Here is a 20,664-nt window from a genome sequence, read left to right on the forward strand (position 1 = left end):
ACCTTTCAATTAAGCAATGCAAATTACGATTTGGCCCTCTTATCACACATGTGATCCAGACTTGGCAGGACACCCAGAAAGTGTGTACTAACCGCCATCGGTGGCACACGCTTTCCCCTCTATTTAATAATTCAAGGCCCTCGACCTAGCATACCGTGCGGCAAAGGGAACCGCTCCCGCCTACCTCCGGTCAATGGTCTCTAACTACACACCCTCAAGACCCCTACGCTCTGCATCTTCTGGACGCCTCAGACCTACTCCTATCCAAGCTCCGGGAGGGTCATCAAAGAGAAGCCGCCTATTCTCAGTCCTTGCCCCACAATGGTGGAATGAACTACCCACCCCAGTTAGGACAGCCGAATCCCGTCCAATCTTTCGCCGTCGACTAAAGACGCACTTCTTCAACCATTATCTGAAATAATGAGAAAAGAAAATAATAATAATAAAAAATCTAACCCTAACTAACCTTACTGTCATGCACTTGTCCTAATAAACTAACCTACACTGTAACACGCAACACTTTGATGAACATTGTTAACAGACTAAGAAATGACGTAAACTCCATGATCAAAACAGCAAAAAAAAAATCATCAATGACAAAACTGAGGAAAACAAAAACAAACCATGTGAACTTTGGAAATTACTCAATAATCAACTAGGCTGCAGTAAAAAACTTAAAACCAGATTCTCAAACATAAACATAAAGACGGACAACACGCTCATCACAGACAAGCTGGATGTAGCCAATTACTTAAACATTTTCTTCACAAACATAGCCACAACACTGGTAAACAAACTACCCTCCCACTCAGGGCATTATGGGGTAGAACACATAGTAGCATACTACAAGAACCTAGGGGTCCACAAAGACGACTTCAAACTGGAAATGGTAACAACAGATGAGGTACTCAAAAAACTAAGTGCCCTCCAACCTAACAAGGCCACTGGCCATGACAACATCCCCTCCAAATTCCTCAGAGACTCAGCAGCCGCCATCACCCCAGTCATCACACACATAATAAACCTCTCCATAAAACAGGGACACGTCCCCAAGGACTTCAAAATTGCGAGAGTAACACCCCTGCACAAAAAGGGCAGTAAATTAGACCCAGGTAACTACCGCCCTGTTTCTATCCTTACCTCCATCTCGAAAGTCATGGAAAGAAGTATACGAACAGGTCAAAAAGTACCTTGCGAAAAAAATCGAATCCACGAATTCCAATCTGGCTTCAGAACATCCCACTCCACTGACACATGCCTTCTCTATTTAAACGACCACATCAAACAAGAGGTGGACGTGGGCAAATACTGCGGCATGGTCATGCTGGACCTACAAAAGGCCTTCGACACTGTCAATCACACCATTCTGATTGACAAGCTAAAAGCAATTGGTTTTGATAGTCTATCAGTGAGCTGGATGCAATCCTGCCTGGAGGGGAGAGAACAGATGGTGGAGGTAAACAGTACCCTATCCCCCCCCCCCTCACAGTGAGCTGTGGTGTTCCACAAGGAAGCATACTAGGACCACTACTGTTCCTAATTTATGCAAATGACATGTCGTCAGCTTGTGACTGCAACTTGTTCCTGTTTGCGGACGACTCAGCCCTGCTGGTCTCTGACAGGAACAAGTTACAGGTTGAAAAAACCCTCAGCTCGGAACTAGGCAGGATCTGCATATGGCTCGCTGATAACAAACTATCATTACACATGGGAAAAACAGAGTCCATTCTCTTCGGTTCGAATGACAGGCTCAGCAAGACCGACGGCTTCTCGGTTGCAGTGGGTGACAATATTGTCACAAGGAAAGAAGAAATTACCTACCTGGGTTCCATCCTAGAGGCTAATCTTTCCTGTGACAAAATGGCATCCAATGTAATAGAAAAAGTCAACCAACGAACTCGGTTCTTGTACCGGATCTGCTCACTGGTAAACAAGAATACCCTGAAGACTCTGGCAGGAGCACTCATTCAAGGGTACTGCGGCTATGCTTGCGCCTCATGGTACCAAAGCACCTCAAAGGCGCTAAAAACAAAATTACAAACATCTCAAAACAAACTGGTCAGACTACTGCTTGACCTTACTCCTAGAACCCACCTCACCCCTGCCCACTTTGACAACCTAGGATGGCTTAGAGTAGACGACAGAGTACAGCAACTTGCAATGGGCCTGGTCTACAAGATACACTACACGACCAAGGTACCCATGTACATGTCAAAATACTTCCCAAAGGTCAGTGAATACCACGATCATAACACCAGAGGGAGCTCCACAAATCATGTTAAACCCAGATTCGGCTCAAACAAGGGACTAAACACGTTTATTATGCCACATCAATGTGGAACGCCCTACCCAAAGCTGTAAAGGAATGTGAATCACTACCCACTTTCAAAAACACTCTCAAAGAACACCTACGGGAGACTGCAATTCGAAACTGGCCCCTGTAAATGTCCTAACCCAGTGGTTCTCAAACTTTTTACACCAAGTACCACCTGAGAACGTAGCTGGCTCTCCAAGTACCACCATATGACCGGCGTTAAAATACAGTCTATTCAGCTATGCACAGTTCACGCAGGAGGCAAATGTATTCCTAATACCATTATTTATTGTTAACTTTTGTCAGACAGCCACAATGTACAAAGGGATAGCACTAGAACTAGCAAACGCTTCCACACAACTCATACAATGCAAGGGGCATTGAGAACATAATAACTAACATTCTCACATAGCAAGTGAGAAAATTAAGAACAACTGTATTTCAGCTAATGTACTTAATTCTCTCTCTATCTCTATCACACAGCAAGCAATTGTCATTCTCTCTCTCACACACACACACACACACACACACACACACAATTATTTTGTTACAAAAGCATTCTGGTGCAGGAATTTTTGAAATTTTACCCTTTAAATGCTAGTTTGTGTGATGGCATCACAAATTATTGTTAATAAAAAACACAAAAAGTAAAATATTTTCAATATATCAAATGCAAAATGGAGATGATGGGTGCTCAGGTGGTCTCGCCTTATGGTGCAATAATAGGGGTATATATATATATTCCTTTCATTTATATATTTAGTTTATATATGTCTATTTTGTTTTTTCATTGTTCTAATTTGATTGATGGTCTTGTCATTGTTGTTATTGTTGTTGTTATTATTATTATTGCTATTGTTGTCCCTTGATGTCTTGTTTATTGGTGTTGTTACTGTATTGTGTTGTCTTGATTCATGTTGAAAAAAGGAAAATAAAAAAGATTTGATAAAAATTTTTAAAACATGGGAACTCTCTGTCCCCAACCCCCCCATCTCCCCATCTCTCTGAGTGGTTGTCTCATAGTGTTGACCAAGGTGGTGGATGTCTCGGGGTATTGGCCAAGATTGCAGTGACTGTTCTACATGCACCACCGAGGCAGTGGATCAGCTTCTTACCGCCTTCTGTCCATGGTCTGTCAACGTGGTTTAGACCTTGAGTTCATTGCTGGGTTAAGTACTTCTATTCTATTCACATAATATGCTTACTACATATATCTATTCTATTCACATATATGCTTACCACATGTATCTATTGCTATGTCCGCCCCCATCACAATCACGTGAACTGTCTAACGCCTGTCCCGTCTCCCTGTCTCCCTGTGAGTGGTTGTCTCATGGTGATGACCGGAGTGGTGGATGTCCTGTGATGATGACCGGGAGGATTCGACCCTCTCTGCGCCGCCCCCATGCCTCAAATAGATCCGCCATCAGCTTTATTTTTCAATCTTTCAAAATGTTCAGTTGCTATTGCATGCACTTATCTGTGTTTCATTACACATATGTGTGCATGCTTACCAACTGTTTCGCCTGTTTTATTGCAACACTACTATCACCGGCATCTAAGAAGGGAGATCCCCCCTTGAACGGCCCTTCTAAGGTTTCTCTCCTCCACATTGCCTGTGGTGCATTTTTTCCTAGTGCTAGGTTTTAGTGAGTTTTTCCTTACCTTCGCGTGGGGAGTTTGCATTAATGTCTGGGAGTGTTGCATTAATTTTTTTATACATTTTTTGGACTTCATGGTGTTTTTGTTTTGTTCTTGATTTATTGTGATGTTTCTTCTTGACTTGTTTAAAGAAGACGTGTCCGGCCCATGGGGACATTAACGTGTGTTGTCGGGCCTTACAAATAAATTTTACAACATTATTTCCAATATTAACCTAAATGTATCTTGTCCAATGCACTACATTTTAGTAAAAAGGGAAAATAGAGATGTGATATACATTTTTTCAGCTTTTTTTGTCCTGAAATAGAATCAAGATGCGTTTGAATCTAGGCGGCTGGGTGGCGCAGCGGACATTGTGCTCGTCACCAACGCAAGAGACACCGGGTTCAAATCCGGCTGTCGGCGTTTCCTCCGGCTTGGGCCGGCCGTCATACTGGCTCAATTGGCAGAGTCAGTGGGTGGAAGTCGATGGGTGGTAATCTGGACCTTGTGGACAGCGACTCCTACAGGTCGGTTGGGGGACGCCTGCACAGCAGAGACAGGAAATAGCGGGGGTAGTGTGAGCCTCCCACACGTTACACCTCGCCAATGAGAGTCCGCGCTGGCAGATGAAAAGATGTTACAGGCTGCCTCCTCGTGTACCGGAGGGGACACGTGATGCAAGGCTTCTATCCTCCCTACGACCGACCTGTGGGGGGCATATGCGAGCAACGTTCAAGACAGGGGAGGGGAGAATTGGAAACAGCGAAATTGGGATGGGAGAAAAATAGAAAAAAAATAAGGAGAAAAAGTGGATCCATTTCATTTGTCTCTATATGTTGTTAATTTAACTTCAAAAGTGATGCTGTTTTCTTCTTATTCAGGTTCTGGTTCAGGATAGCTGTAATAAAGGGTTAAAAATAAACCCCATGGGACATTATTTCAACCTGTTAGCCCGGCAGAATCTTAAAATAGACACTTCAAGGGTTAAGAAAAAACTGGTGGTGAAAAAAAGAAAAACCTATGCGCGTGGACCTATGTTTCCATCTGAACTAATACTAGCTACTAGTCCAACCAGCAGACTATCCAACTACCACCACATATTTATATAAAAATATACAACGATTGTACAAATGTAAACAGTACATAATAAAAGCAATATTCACATATGGACTCAGCAGATGAGATTGGTGAGATATTATCTACCATTATATCCTTCCAAGAAGAGTCAAACAGTACATCAAATGCCGATTCAAATGCAGCTTCAAATGATGTGCTTTGGAAGATGTTTTTTGATGTAGACCTGACTTTGCAGCAGTTTTAAAAGTTAGTGTCATTGTCTGTGAAGATCCAACAGTTGCCTTCTGACTTGGGGCAGCATAATAATAATAATAATAATAATGCAGGACCTCTTTAGAGACGTCTTTTTTTTTTTTTTTTTTTTTTTTTATCTTTCTTCCCCTCCTTTTTCCCGATTTCCCCCCCATCCCACCCTTCCTGGTTGTTGCGTACTTTCCCCTACTGTTGGTCCGGGAGACCGGAGACTGTCACATGCTTTCCTCCGACGCATGTGCAGCCTGGGGCAGGCCAACCTGGCCGCGCAGATTCTCACCGGGGAGAGTGTAGCGTGTGGGAGGCCACACTATCTCTCCTTAGTTCCAACCCTTGCTGAGCAGGCGCCCCGACCGAACTGTAGGGGTCGCTGTCCACAACGCCCAGGACCCACCCTTCAGCTTTTTCCCACCCCCTGATACAGCCAATTGTATCAGTGTGAGAGGCCAGCCAAGCTGATAGCAACGCCGGGAGCTGGATTCGAACAGGCGAATCCAGTGTCTCCCGGTGTTGGTGACGAACGTAATCTCCGTGCGCCACCTGCCCCCCCTTAGAGACGTCTTTATTCGGCATGCAACGACATGGGACATGCAATGGGCGGCACACACACACATGCTCACTTTTATCCTGCGACCCAGTCAGTTGTCTTCCCGCATCCTAAACCTCCAGTCTGCTAATCTGTCAGCTAAACCCCAGCATCCTAATCTCCAGTCTGCTAATCTGTCAGCTAAACCCCAGCATCCTAGCCTCCAGTCTGCAAACCTGTCAACTAAACCCCAGCATCCTAACCTCCAGTCTGCAAACCTGTCAACTAAACCCCAGCATCCTAACCTCCAGTCTGCTAACCTGCCAGCTAAACCCCAGCATCCTAGCCTCCAGTCTGCTAACCTGCCAGCTAAACCCCAGCATCCTAGCCTCCAGTCTGCTAACCTGCCAGCTAGCCCCCAGAATCCTAAATAGTAAATGGTGCATTTATATATCGCTTTTATCCAAAGCGCTTTACAATTTGTGTTCCTCACATTCACCCATTCACTCACACATTCACACACTGATGGCGGAGGCGACCATGCAAGGTGCCTGTTCTTCACCCCCTGCCAGCCTAGCCTCTGTACTTCCTTTTCACAATGGACCCAGTTCTGCATCTCAGCCCAGACCCTGGCTCACTTCACTCCAAATCTCCCTCAGTAGATAGTAGTAATATAGACATAGTAGTAGTAAGACATAATAGTATAGACATAATAGATGGTAGTAGGCCTATAGTTCATAGTAGGTAGTAGTATAGACATAGTAGTATAATTCATAGTAGTATAGACATAGTAGGTAGTAGTATAGCCATAATAGTAGAATTCCTAGTAGTATAGACATAGTTCATAGTAGTATAGACATAGTAGGTAGTAGTATAGTTCATAATAGTATAGACCTACTAGTATAGTTCATAGTAGGTAGTAGTATAGTTCATAGTAGGCCGTAGTAGTATAGTTCATAGTAGATAGTAGTATAGTTCATAGTAGGTAGTAGTATAGTTCATAGTAGGTAGTAGTATAGTTCATAGTAGTATACTAGTATAGTTCATAGTAGGTAGTAGTATAGTTCATAGTAGGTAGTAGTATAGTTCATAGTAGGTAGTAGTATAGTTCATAGTAGTATACTAGTATAGTTCATAGTAGGTAGTAGTATAGTTCATAGTAGTATACTAGTATAGTTCATAGTAGGTAGTTGTGAGGTTTTGCCCGCTGCTCACTACCTTTTCTCTGTCTTCTTTAAGCCTACTGTTAGGAATTCCCTATTCTCTGTCTTCTTTAAGCCTACTGTTAGGAATTCCCTACTCACTCTCTCTAGCCCCCACCCTCTCGTTCCTTACCCTTAGTGGCCACACCTGTTTGAGATTCTATTATCTCTCGCACCTGTGGTGGCAGGCTAATTAGTTCCCCTGTGGGCTTTAAATACGAGGGCGCTTCCCCTCGTTTCGGCGTGGGGTCGTGTTGTATACTTGCCGAGTCATATTCTCTAAACATCTAGACTCTTTCGGGAGATCCTCTGTCTGCCTATGCTGTTCCATTCTCCGGCGTCGAGATGTTTGCTCCAGCCTTCGCCAGCTGTCGCCGTTGCCTGTGGGGGAGACTGGTCTGCGCTCCCTGTACTTCCACGGGAGGCACCCCAGCGTTCCACTGCAGACCCCCGCGCAGCTGTTCGTCCTGACGCACATCCAGACCAGCGCAGACGCTCTCCAGTCCTCAGCGCGCAACGCGCATCTTCCAAGGACGCTCGAGCTTGGCACGCTCTCCAGACCAGCGCGCAACGCGCATCTTCCAAGGACGCTCGAGCTTGGCACGCTCTCCAGACCAGCGCGCAACGCGCATCTTCCAAGAACCCTCGAGCTTGGCACGCTCTCCAGACCAGCGCGCAACGCGCATCTTCCAAGGACGCTCGAGCTTGGCACGCTCTCCAGACCAGCGCGCAACGCGCATCTTCCAAGAACCCTCGAGCTTGGCACGCTCTCCAGACCTCAGCGCGCCGACGCGCATCTTCCAGACCTTCCTGCTTGGCACACTCCTCCTCGCAGACGCACCCCGATGCGTCTCTCTGTTCCGACGCGCACACCAAGGTGTGGCGCGCCACTCTGTTCCTCGGCTCCGACAGCGGCTACCCGGTGGACGACGCCCTCGCCACCGCCACTGTTCCGACGCGCACACCAAGGTGTGGCGCGCACTCTGTTCCTCGGCTCCGACAGCGGCTACCCGGTGGACGACGCCCTCGCCACCGCCACTGTTCCGACGCGCACACCAAGGTGTGGCGCGCACTCTGTTCCTCGGCTCCGACAGCGGCTACCCGGTGGACGACATCCTCGCCACCGCCGCCTGTTCCAGCACCACTCTGTCCTCGGCTCGGACAGCCGGCGCCCCGGTGGCGACGCTCTCGCCCCGCTGCCTGTTCCTGCACCACTCTGTCCCTGTACCTTTACGCATACGCCTGGGTGAGTTTTGATTGTGATGTCACTCACTCAGCGTAGTGCCCTTGCCCCCGTTCCCGCTGCTGCCCCTGTACCTTTACGCATACGCCTGGGTGAGTTTTGATTGTGATGTCACTCACTCAGCGTAATGCCTCTTGCCCCCGTTCCCGCTGCTGTTCCTGTACCTTTACGCATACGCCTGGGTGAGTTTTGATTGTGATGTCACTCTCCCAGCGTATTGCCTCTGTTAGTTAGTTTGGACATTTCATCTCCCAGCGTATTGCCTCTGTTAGTTAGTTTGGACATTTCATCTCCCAGCGTAATGCCTCTGTTTTTGGTTCTCACTTAGAATAGTATTTTTGGACTTTACATCTCCCCCTGTGTGTTTGTCACACGAAGATATTATTACTTTGTTCACTTTGTTTTTTGGACTGTTCTGCACCTGCTCTGTTTTTTCCCTTTTGTGCATTAACTCTCTCCTCTGTCCTGCAGAGCGGCCCAGATGTTTTCCCACCAGTCCCCAGTTCCTCCCTGTACCCCAGCCCGCCTCCGCGGGCCTCAGTCCCCTCTGTTTCTAGTTCCACCTAGTTCCTGTCCCAAGTTCTCCCCTTCTAGTTCCAGCTAGTTCCTTGTCCCTTGTTCTCCTAGTCCCCAGTTCTCCTTCCCTAGTTCTCCTAGTCCCTAGTCCTCTTTCCCTAGTTCTCCTAGTCCCTAGTCCTCTATCCCTAGTTCTCCTAGTCCCCAGTTCTCCTTCCCTAGTTCTCCTAGTCCCTAGTCCTCTTTCCCTAGTTCTCCTAGTCCCTAGTCCTCTATCCCTAGTTCTCCTTGTCCCCAGTTCTCCTTCCCTAGTTCTCCTAGTCCCTAGTCCTCTTTCCCTAGTTCTCCTAGTCCCTAGTCCTCTATCCCTAGTTCTCCTAGTCCCCAGTTCTCCTTCCCTAGTTCTCCTAGTCCCTAGTCCTCTTTCCCTAGTTCTCCTAGTCCCTAGTCCTCTATCCCTAGTTCTCCTAGTCCCTAGTCCTCTCTCCCTAGTTCTCCTTGTCCCTGGTTTACCTAGTCTCTAGTTCCTCTGTCCCAAGGCGTTCCCTTAACCTTCCCTTAGGCGTTCCCTTACTTTCCCAAGGTGTTCCCTTTTCCTGCCCGCCTCTTAAAGGCACTTTACCTTCCCCTCTTGTGTTTCCAGTGCTTTGTGTTTTCTCCCTTAAAGGGACAGTGCCCTTTTTTCCCTGTTCACAATAAATATCTGTTTCTTGGCAAACCACCATACCTGTCTTGTGTTGTGCGATTGGGGTCGGTTACAAACCATAACAGTACGACCCCACCAAATCGACGACCCCAGCCAGCACAGACGGTGTATGTTGAGTTTGCCTTTTTTTTTCTTGTTCCCTCTAGCTCCCCTGTTAGCCCTGTTAGCTCCCCTGTTAGCTTGTTAGTCTCCCCTCTAGCTCCCCTGTTAGCCCCGTTTAGCTTCCCTGTTAGTCCTGTTTAGCTCCCTTGTTGGCCTGTTACTCCCCTATTTAGCTTGTTAGTCTCCCCGGTTAGCTCCCCTGTTTGCTTCCCGTTTTGCCCTGTTTGATCCCCCTGTAGCTAGCCATGCCCTGGCGGCTAACCCAGTCCCTCAGCAGAGCCCCGGTCTGCTAGCTTGGCCCCGGCTGTTAGCACAGCCTCTATGTTAATGCAGCCTTGCAGCTGGCATAGGCCCTGTAGCTAGCCAGGCCCGAGCAGCTAACCCGGTCCCTCTGCATGGCCTCCACCTTTTTGTGTAGTTTATCCCACTGCTAGGACTGCCCTTTCAGCTAGCAAGGTCAGTTTTTCTCACACAGCTAGGACTGTCCTTCCAGCTAGCTTGTGCTCTCATGCTGGTCCAGCCCTGTCTGCCAGCCTAGCTCCGGCAGCTAGCGCAGCCTCTATGTTGATGTAGCAGTACAGCTAGCATAGGCCCTGTAGCTATCAGTGCCCTGGCAGCTACCCTTTCCCTCTGCTAGCCTGGCTCCGGCAGCTTGCGCAGCCTCTATGTTGATGTAGCAGTACAGCTAGCATAGGCCCTGTAGCTATCAGTGCCCTGGCAGCTAACCTTCCCTCTGCTAGCCCTTTCCCGGTGCTTCCATGGTTACCCCTTTGCTACCCTGCTTGCCCCTCAGTTCTCTAGACCCAGTTCCTCTAGACCAGTTCTCTAGACCAGTTCTCTAAACCAGTTCTCTAGCCCGGTTCTCTAGCCCAGTTCTCTAGACCCAGTTCCTCTAGACCAGTTCCTCTAGACCAGTTCCCCCAGTTGCCCCTCTGCTACCCTAGTTACCCCTCGGCGACCCTGTTTCTTTTGCTAGCCCCACTCTTGTGGTGGCTTCCCCTGCTGGCTTGGCCAGTACCTCTTGTTTTGCCCCCTGCCACTCTGTCTGTATTTGTTTTGGGTCGCCGGGTGGCTCCCGTTGGAGGGGGGGATACTGTGAGGTTTTGCCCGCTGCTCACTACCTTTTCTCTGTCTTCTTTAAGCCTACTGTTAGGAATTCCCTATTCTCTGTCTTCTTTAAGCCTACTGTTAGGAATTCCCTACTCACTCTCTCTAGCCCCCACCCTCTCGTTCCTTACCCTTAGTGGCCACACCTGTTTGAGATTCTATTATCTCTCGCACCTGTGGTGGCAGGCTAATTAGTTCCCCTGTGGGCTTTAAATACGAGGGCGCTTCCCCTCGTTTCGGCGTGGGGTCGTGTTGTATACTTGCCGAGTCATATTCTCTAAACATCTAGACTCTTTCGGGAGATCCTCTGTCTGCCTATGCTGTTCCATTCTCCGGCGTCGAGATGTTTGCTCCAGCCTTCGCCAGCTGTCGCCGTTGCCTGTGGGGGAGACTGGTCTGCGCTCCCTGTACTTCCACGGGAGGCACCCCAGCGTTCCACTGCAGACCCCCGCGCAGCTGTTCGTCCTGACGCACATCCAGACCAGCGCAGACGCTCTCCAGTCCTCAGCGCGCAACGCGCATCTTCCAAGGACGCTCGAGCTTGGCACGCTCTCCAGACCAGCGCGCAACGCGCATCTTCCAAGGACGCTCGAGCTTGGCACGCTCTCCAGACCAGCGCGCAACGCGCATCTTCCAAGAACCCTCGAGCTTGGCACGCTCTCCAGACCAGCGCGCAACGCGCATCTTCCAAGGACGCTCGAGCTTGGCACGCTCTCCAGACCAGCGCGCAACGCGCATCTTCCAAGAACCCTCGAGCTTGGCACGCTCTCCAGACCTCAGCGCGCCGACGCGCATCTTCCAGACCTTCCTGCTTGGCACACTCCTCCTCGCAGACGCACCCCGATGCGTCTCTCTGTTCCGACGCGCACACCAAGGTGTGGCGCGCCACTCTGTTCCTCGGCTCCGACAGCGGCTACCCGGTGGACGACGCCCTCGCCACCGCCACTGTTCCGACGCGCACACCAAGGTGTGGCGCGCACTCTGTTCCTCGGCTCCGACAGCGGCTACCCGGTGGACGACGCCCTCGCCACCGCCACTGTTCCGACGCGCACACCAAGGTGTGGCGCGCACTCTGTTCCTCGGCTCCGACAGCGGCTACCCGGTGGACGACATCCTCGCCACCGCCGCCTGTTCCAGCACCACTCTGTCCTCGGCTCGGACAGCCGGCGCCCCGGTGGCGACGCTCTCGCCCCGCTGCCTGTTCCTGCACCACTCTGTCCCTGTACCTTTACGCATACGCCTGGGTGAGTTTTGATTGTGATGTCACTCACTCAGCGTAGTGCCCTTGCCCCCGTTCCCGCTGCTGCCCCTGTACCTTTACGCATACGCCTGGGTGAGTTTTGATTGTGATGTCACTCACTCAGCGTAATGCCTCTTGCCCCCGTTCCCGCTGCTGTTCCTGTACCTTTACGCATACGCCTGGGTGAGTTTTGATTGTGATGTCACTCTCCCAGCGTATTGCCTCTGTTAGTTAGTTTGGACATTTCATCTCCCAGCGTATTGCCTCTGTTAGTTAGTTTGGACATTTCATCTCCCAGCGTAATGCCTCTGTTTTTGGTTCTCACTTAGAATAGTATTTTTGGACTTTACATCTCCCCCTGTGTGTTTGTCACACGAAGATATTATTACTTTGTTCACTTTGTTTTTTGGACTGTTCTGCACCTGCTCTGTTTTTTCCCTTTTGTGCATTAACTCTCTCCTCTGTCCTGCAGAGCGGCCCAGATGTTTTCCCACCAGTCCCCAGTTCCTCCCTGTACCCCAGCCCGCCTCCGCGGGCCTCAGTCCCCTCTGTTTCTAGTTCCACCTAGTTCCTGTCCCAAGTTCTCCCCTTCTAGTTCCAGCTAGTTCCTTGTCCCTTGTTCTCCTAGTCCCCAGTTCTCCTTCCCTAGTTCTCCTAGTCCCTAGTCCTCTTTCCCTAGTTCTCCTAGTCCCTAGTCCTCTATCCCTAGTTCTCCTAGTCCCCAGTTCTCCTTCCCTAGTTCTCCTAGTCCCTAGTCCTCTTTCCCTAGTTCTCCTAGTCCCTAGTCCTCTATCCCTAGTTCTCCTTGTCCCCAGTTCTCCTTCCCTAGTTCTCCTAGTCCCTAGTCCTCTTTCCCTAGTTCTCCTAGTCCCTAGTCCTCTATCCCTAGTTCTCCTAGTCCCCAGTTCTCCTTCCCTAGTTCTCCTAGTCCCTAGTCCTCTTTCCCTAGTTCTCCTAGTCCCTAGTCCTCTATCCCTAGTTCTCCTAGTCCCTAGTCCTCTCTCCCTAGTTCTCCTTGTCCCTGGTTTACCTAGTCTCTAGTTCCTCTGTCCCAAGGCGTTCCCTTAACCTTCCCTTAGGCGTTCCCTTACTTTCCCAAGGTGTTCCCTTTTCCTGCCCGCCTCTTAAAGGCACTTTACCTTCCCCTCTTGTGTTTCCAGTGCTTTGTGTTTTCTCCCTTAAAGGGACAGTGCCCTTTTTTCCCTGTTCACAATAAATATCTGTTTCTTGGCAAACCACCATACCTGTCTTGTGTTGTGCGATTGGGGTCGGTTACAAACCATAACAGTAGTAGTATAGTTCATAGTAGGTAGTAGTATAGTTCATAGTAGTATACTAGTATAGACATGGTAGTAAAGACGTTTCCTGCACTCCCACTTTGATCTGTGCCAGAGTGAGCTGTGAGTTACAGTGGTACCTCATCTAATCAGTCATGTCATCTAGGGCTAGAAAGTCTTAGTTATATTTTGTGTCTTCTATAGATGTGCTTATAATTTTTCATGAAATAACTCATGGGGAAGAAAAATAAAGACTTACATTTTAAATGGGTTAAGGAAGTTTCAAAAAGCATATTTTTCATCTACAAATTAAAGTCTTCATGAATGTCACGTGAATATACATGTTGATATTGGTCAGAAAAATCACAGATTGGGTCTTTAACTTGGAAGTAAACATCTATGGGTTGTACATCTCCTGTGCTCTGCCATAGTCTGTGATACTGTAAGATGCATGTTTCCTCTACTCACCATATCCTTGATCTGTGACAAGGTGACCTGCAGGGTGACGTTAAGCGTCTTGTCTGTGTCCTCTACGGGTCTCAGAGCTTTGGTGTAGCCCTCCATCAAGTCATGCAACAACTTCTGGGCGTAAATACCCCGGGCACCATGAGATACTAGAGAGAGAGAGAGGGCAGGCAGACAGAGACAGACAGAGAATGTGTATGAGAGAGAGAGGGAGAGAAAGACAGCATGAATGAGAGAGAGAAACAGATAGAAACAGAGACAGATAGAGAATGTGTATGAGAGAGAGGGAGAGAAATACAGCGTGAATGAGAGAGAGAAACAGACAGAAACAGAGACAGATAGAGTGTGTATGAGAGAGAGAGAGAGGGAGAGAAAGACAGCGTGAATGAGAGAGAGACACAGACAGAAATAGAGACAGAGTGTGTATGAGATAAAGAGAGAGCATAACGGAAGACAGATGAGACAAAGAGGAAGAGAGATGGAGGGAGGAGAATAGATAGGTGTGGAACAGAGAAATAAAGAAAGGAATACAACAATAAAAAAGATTGATGGACAAGTGACAGATAATGGTACAGTACAGACCAAAAGACAAAGCAACAGGAAAAGAAGAGCACAGCAAGCAACAGAGTGGAGTGTTTTGTTTTTACAAAGAAGACAATTAGAATACAGATAGAGACAGAGGGAGGGGAAGACAAACAGAGAGACAGACGGTTAAGACAGATAACAATATTAGCCATTAAATACCACAGTACACCACACACTTTACCTATCAAGGAATGAGTGGATATCAACCTGGTTCCATTGTAGAGCACTGACCTTGTACCAACAGGCTGATCCCCAGCATCAGAACGGCCTTCCTCATCTTCATCCAGTCCCGAGCTGACAGGATCAATAATTCAAAATAAACCAGCAAACCAAGACTACCTGGTTCCAATCCACAATGTCACTTTTATCGGAGTCCCATATTGTTCCAAGGTTGCGGCCATGACCACAGAAAAGTCTAAAGATTTGACATCCTGTCAGTTCGCTGAATGGCTCCACTAGTTGTTATTTGCCACTCCTTCGTCATAATTATCCCCTGTGCGCTCGCTGTCCTGGAACAAGACCGCCGGCTAGCACACACACGCACACTGACACACACACATACACACATACATGCACCCACTCGCACACACCACGAAGGTATCACATCACACAGAGGGATAAGGTGAAATCCGATGCCTGCAGGCCTAGCTGCTCATGTACACGGACACAAGCTGCATGAAACACACACACACACACACAGCACCTTACTGCATTATCCAGGCACTGACAGCTGCCATTCACACTCATCAACAGGCTTTGAACAATTGGCCAGGTCATCCGGGATGTCCAACACATGTGCCAAATACACGGACACAGCTACAAGTATCACGTGCTACACACAGCGATGGACAGGGGCGCAGATCTGGGATTGGATTTCACGCTGTAAATAAGGCATCTTTGCAGTAAAGGCAGTAAAGCGCAACAATAGATCTATCAGAGTCGATTTCACCCTGCATGTATCTGTAGGTCATTAAAGAGGTCAGTTACCAAGGAGGAGGGACTAACGAAAGGACAAACCTCAGAGTTAGCCACTGCAGCAGTCAAAGAACAACATAAGAACAACCTAGACCAGGGGTCAGCAACCTTTTTGATACAAAGTGTCATTTTAAAATGTTCTTGTTAATCTGTGTGCCATATCAACATTAAGGTTAAGATTAAGTTTAATTATGACACCACATCAAAATGTAAATCTCCAACAGATCTGTAATTCTATTCCATCCATATAGGAAACGTGCATACTGGAGCAATAGTTTTAATAACCATTTTCCTCTCATAATTATACAGTATAAGAACGCTATACAAGAATGCTGCCATCTTCATGAGATGCTTGCTTGCCATACCTGGACACATTCAGCCTTGTCTGCTTACTTACTTTACTTACTTACTTAGGCCCATCGCTCCCAATGGAGCATAGGCCATCTACGACTATTCTCCATCCAACGCGGCTTTGGGCTGTGCTTTCTGCCTCCCCCAGCTGGTTCCTTGTCTCTTGAGCTCCGCCTCAGTGCCTCCAGGTGTTCTTAGGCCGCCCTCTCTTCCGCTTCCCCTGGGGATTCCAAGTCAGGGCCTGGCATGTAGTACTGGTTGCCGGTTTCCTCAAAGTGTGGCCTATCCATCCCCACTTTCGTCTCAGGATCTGCTTCATCCTTTAAAGTTTTCTCATGTTTGGTCTCAAATGAATGAATGAATGAATGAATGAAAACTTTATTTAACAGATTGCAGAATGGGTACAATACAGTACGGCTCAATACATACAATTGTTAAGGGGATGCAGACCAGAGAAAGACGTTTGTCTTGTTTACATCAGGGTCCCCCATTTTCAATTCATAGTGACATTTATGACATACACAACATACATGACATTTATGGCATAGGGACATACATGACATATAGTACTGTTACATTTGTGACATGATATGCAAATATACAGTACTGTTACCCATAGATCCTGACAGAGAGTATATACATATGATGGGGAGGGGACTGTACATTAGGAGGGGGTGGGTGGGTGGGAGAGAAATATACATACGGTGGGGAGAGAATATATACATACGGTGGGGAGGAGACTGTACATTAGGAGGGGGTGGGTGGGTGGGAGAGAAATATACATACGGTGGGGAGAGAATATATACATACGGTGGGGAGGAGACTGTCTATTTGGAGGGGGTGGGGGGGTTTGGACATTGGACAATGCCGTTTAACACTCAATGTTCGGGAAACAACAACAGAGGCTCTGACCCTGAAATATCCCTGATATATCAGTCAACCTACCATAAATAACAGGCTGTGCAACTACCAATGGCTGTGAAAGAGGTTGGTATGGGGATGAGAGGACACTTCAACATTTCTAAAAAGCTTCCTCTCTTACACATTTGCTAGCGCGCCATTGGTTTAGATACCGCATGCCAATGGTGGCACAATGGTGGCCTAAGGTCGCTGACCCCTGATCTAGACCCTCAAAGAACTATATTTTTTATTTATTATGTATCAGAATTATTTTATTTTAATTTAAATATTATTGATGTGTTCAGCAAACAAGAATTAATTAATTCTCTTTTTTTTCATTCTTTGATGAAATCATGCTGGAATTAATATTGCTGTATTTCTACAATGACTATTGTGGCAAATAGGCAAATATATATTACAGCAATGGAGCTGTACGATGCTGGGCATTGCATTACCGTTTAGGAAAATATCCCAGAGAGCAGGTATTGTTAAAGGCCCAATCTGTAATTAAAATGTATATACAACTGTTAGCCCCACCATGAACTAGTCAAGTCAAGTCAAGTCAAGAGTTTTATTTGTCACGGCATACAAGTATACAATGAAATGCGGGGGGTCTTGCCCGCAACGATGTGCATAATACAATAGTAATATATAATAGAATCCAATAGAACGACATTGTGCAATAAACAAGTAAACAAAGTAGGGCATATCGGTATATGTACATGAGTTATTTACAGAGCATGGTAGGACATGCTAGGTCCTGTAGTGCAATACACTGTTAGCTACGGATGAGGCACTGGGTCTTTATGTACACTGCTATACAATGCTATATTATACAATCTCAAGTTATACTATACTATTCTTAAAGTGACCTTTCCTTTTGTAAAGTGACCATAAGTGTGAGCGTGTGCAGCATGAGTGTGTGTTTGCTCATGTTAAAGTGGCTGCTAGTGTGTGAGCGTGTACTGTACAGTGTGTGTGTCGTGTGTGTGCTCATGTGTGCTTGTGTGTGGAGAGTTCAGTGTTCAAGGCTCTGATGGCAGAAGAAGAAGCTGAGCCGAAGTCTCTCTGTCCTAGTAGCTGGTATTCGCAGGCGTCTGCCTGACCGCAGCAGCATGAACAGGCTGTTGTTGGGGTGGTGAGGGTCTTTCATTATTCTAGGAATGGAGATCTGTTTTCATTCTCTGGTTGTTTGAGTTCTTGGCACAAGGATTAACACTAAACAACAGGTTACATGTTTTTTTGAAAAAGGTCTGTTTACAATGGGTAATATTTTTAAACACTGGAGTCTAACAGACCTATTTTCCAATATACAGTTGGTTAAAAATAAATATATATATATTTCATGTCTGCAGACTCTTCAATAATGTATGTGAATAGCTTGTACCCCCACATACATGTGACCAAACAAAACAATGTATACAGATTAGACTCTTAAAGAATGTATCTTAATATACCATACATGGATATGGTCCTAAAAGCCTGATTGGGGCTTTAAATATTTTATTCAGTCCATGACCCTAATTGAGTAAATGTCCTGGGATTATGAGCTCACTGAGGAGCCATGAGAAACAGGTTGTGAGTTGTGACCCATTTGGGCTCCAAAATAGTGTTAAAAAGCTAACAAAATGTGAAAGAGTTCAAGTTCAAGTTTCAGGTTTTATTTTATTTGTCACGTATAAAGTACATGTACATTACAGTGAAATGCTGGGTTCTGTATGAGCCCCTGAGAATGTGCTTCACAGTAAAAAAGTAAAAAGAAGAATAAAGTCCCAACACTATACAAATATACAAACTAAAGTAAAGAGATGGACAAACTATGATTGCTATGATGTATATATCTATCTATATATAATTATATGTTGAATATAATTTTGTGATTTTTATTTTGTATAACTTACTGGCAGATATTATTTACTATTCGTAGAATTCATTCTCAGACATCTTGGTTGCAAACCACAGGTAATTTTAATCAAATAGCAGGTGATTGTAAAACACATAATGAGAATACTATGAATACTGTATGTTGTGATTAAATCTTTTCCTTGGTTTATTTCGATAAAAAAAAAATTTAAGTCTATTTCACAAATAAAAAGGTGAGTAAACTGAATTCAGTTTAATATAGCCCTCACTACATCCCTGGTGTGAACCTGTAGTTTAAAGATGTATTTATATTTAGTTTTCTTAACATCCTTTTATCAATGCTATGAGACTATAAGGTGACATTTAGCAAATACTTTGGTAGCAACTTCAGACTGATCAATTTGATCATTATTGTAATTATTGAAAAAAATAACAGGACTTTTGTTTTAGTATTCTCATTTATACATTAGATACATATTTTAAATAACAAAAGGATTAATTTGTTTTATTCTGACAAGGGAGATAAGAATTCCCATAATTGTGTTTCTTAAAACAATTAACCACTGAGCCCAATGTTAAATTTTTTATTTGACAAACATTTAACAGAAAATGGTAGTAGAAACCAGAACATGCATATGTTTTTAAATGTTTTACATATTTGGATCAGTGCTTGGGTCTAACAGAATTCAAAGAAACAAATAAGGCGCCTGTAAATCTTCCATTCTAATCATCTTAATTTATTTGGTATTATTTAGCTCTATAAGCTCTATAATATTCTAACAAAGCTATAGGGTGAACAGCTGGAGTGTTGTTCTATAGCGCTGTGCACTGTGGCTTTTAATGTGTCACACAGCTTCTGTGGTTTTGAACTATCACCGGTGTTTCCTGTGTGTGTGTGTGTGTATGTGTGTGTGTGTATGTGTGTGTGTGTGTGTGTGTGTGTGTGTGTGTGTGTGTGTGTGTGTGTGTGTGTGTGTGTGTGTGTGTGTGTGTGTGTGTGTGTGTGTGTGTGTGTGTGTGTGTGTGTGTGTGTGTGTGTGTGTGTGTGTGTGTGTGTGTGTGTGTGATAGAGAGAGAGAGAGCGAGAGAGCGAGAGAGAGAGAGAGAGAGAGAGAGAGAGAGAGAGAGAGAGAGAGATAGAGAGGGGAGAGAGAGGGCAGGCAGGCAGACAGAGACAGACAGAGAATGTGTATGAGAGAGGGAGAGAAAGACAGCATGAATGAGAGAGAGAAACAGATAGAAACAGAGACAGATAGAGAATGTGTATGAGAGAGAGAGAGGGAGAGAAAGACAGTGTGAATGAGAGAGAGAATGTCATGGTTGTATAAGAGAGAAGAGAGAGAAGCTTGTGAAATTACAGTTAGTTAACACAATGAAAGGCTGGGAACAAGAGACAGGGTTGTTGTATGTACAGTAAACATTTATAATGTTACGATCATGGTGATAAGCACAAAGTTAAACTAGGAACTATAAACAATGACTATATAACTATGAAGACACATCATTTCTCCAGGATACACACACTGTAACTGTATGGCTGCGTTTATAGTGATGGCTATGAACACAAGACATTCTGTATACTTCAAACAATAGTTTGATAGTCATAATAGTTATTTTTACAGTTATCATCTCAGGTGTGAAGGGGCCATCACTTGGTGTGTGCAAGGGAGAGAGAGGGAGAGAGAGAGAACAGAAAAATAAAACAGGGAGGTGGAGAGTCAGAAAGAGAGTGAGAGACAGAGAGATAATCAAAGAGGAGAGAGAGAGAATCAAAGAGGAGAGAGAGAGAATCAAAGAGAAGAGAGAGAGAGAGGCAGACAGAGAGTGGCAGGGATGGGGCGTGTGCGTGTGGTGGCTTGTGGGGAGAGAGCTCTCAGAAGTACAACTCGAGAGCTGCAACCACACCAGGCAAACAGCCACTCCACAGGTAGTTTCTCTTCGTGTCTCCTATAGAGAAGTCAACAAGATAGCAACGGGCATATGTAGACATTTTGATTTCATACCATAAGATAATATAATCAATATAATAACTGATGTGTAATGTAATGTAGGTAAATATTAGCTCCTTCATACATTATTAACCGTTATTAACGTTACGTCTTGAAAAGGTCTGTCAAAACTGGCAGTGCAGTAAATATATTTAGGCTAGAGTGAGTGAGTGAGTGAAGCGGTTTGTGCATGTCCTTAAAACCATGTTGAACTCATGATGCATAATTGGTGGATTGAAGTGAGGTGTTGAGTGAGTGTGTGTCTGTGTTGCTTGTTGGCAGTGTTGAACTGAGATGTGGTTACCTGGTTCTCATCCTTAAGTCACCATCT

General features: G+C 45.9%; 1 protein-coding gene across 1 annotated transcript in view; it reads right to left on the reverse strand.

Moving 5' to 3' along the window:
• The window catches only part of chrna9a (cholinergic receptor, nicotinic, alpha 9a), a gene marked incomplete at its 3' end in the record, with an annotated part of 47,664 nt that extends 33,042 nt beyond the window's left edge, over positions 1-14,622 (reverse strand). The window contains exons 1-2 of the mRNA XM_084319032.1: positions 14,488-14,622; positions 13,675-13,820 (exon numbers count right to left, since the gene is read on the reverse strand). Coding sequence (XP_084175158.1) covers positions 13,675-13,820; positions 14,488-14,539 — 198 coding nt within the window. The 5' untranslated portion in view covers positions 14,540-14,622. The remainder of the gene's footprint in view (positions 1-13,674; positions 13,821-14,487) is intronic.
• Between the last annotated feature and the right edge of the window lie 6,042 nt (positions 14,623-20,664).

This window comes from Notolepis coatsorum (assembly GCF_963971535.1).
Source record: "Notolepis coatsorum genome assembly, chromosome: 7".
Classification (NCBI taxonomy): Eukaryota; Metazoa; Chordata; class Actinopteri; order Aulopiformes; family Paralepididae; genus Notolepis; species Notolepis coatsorum.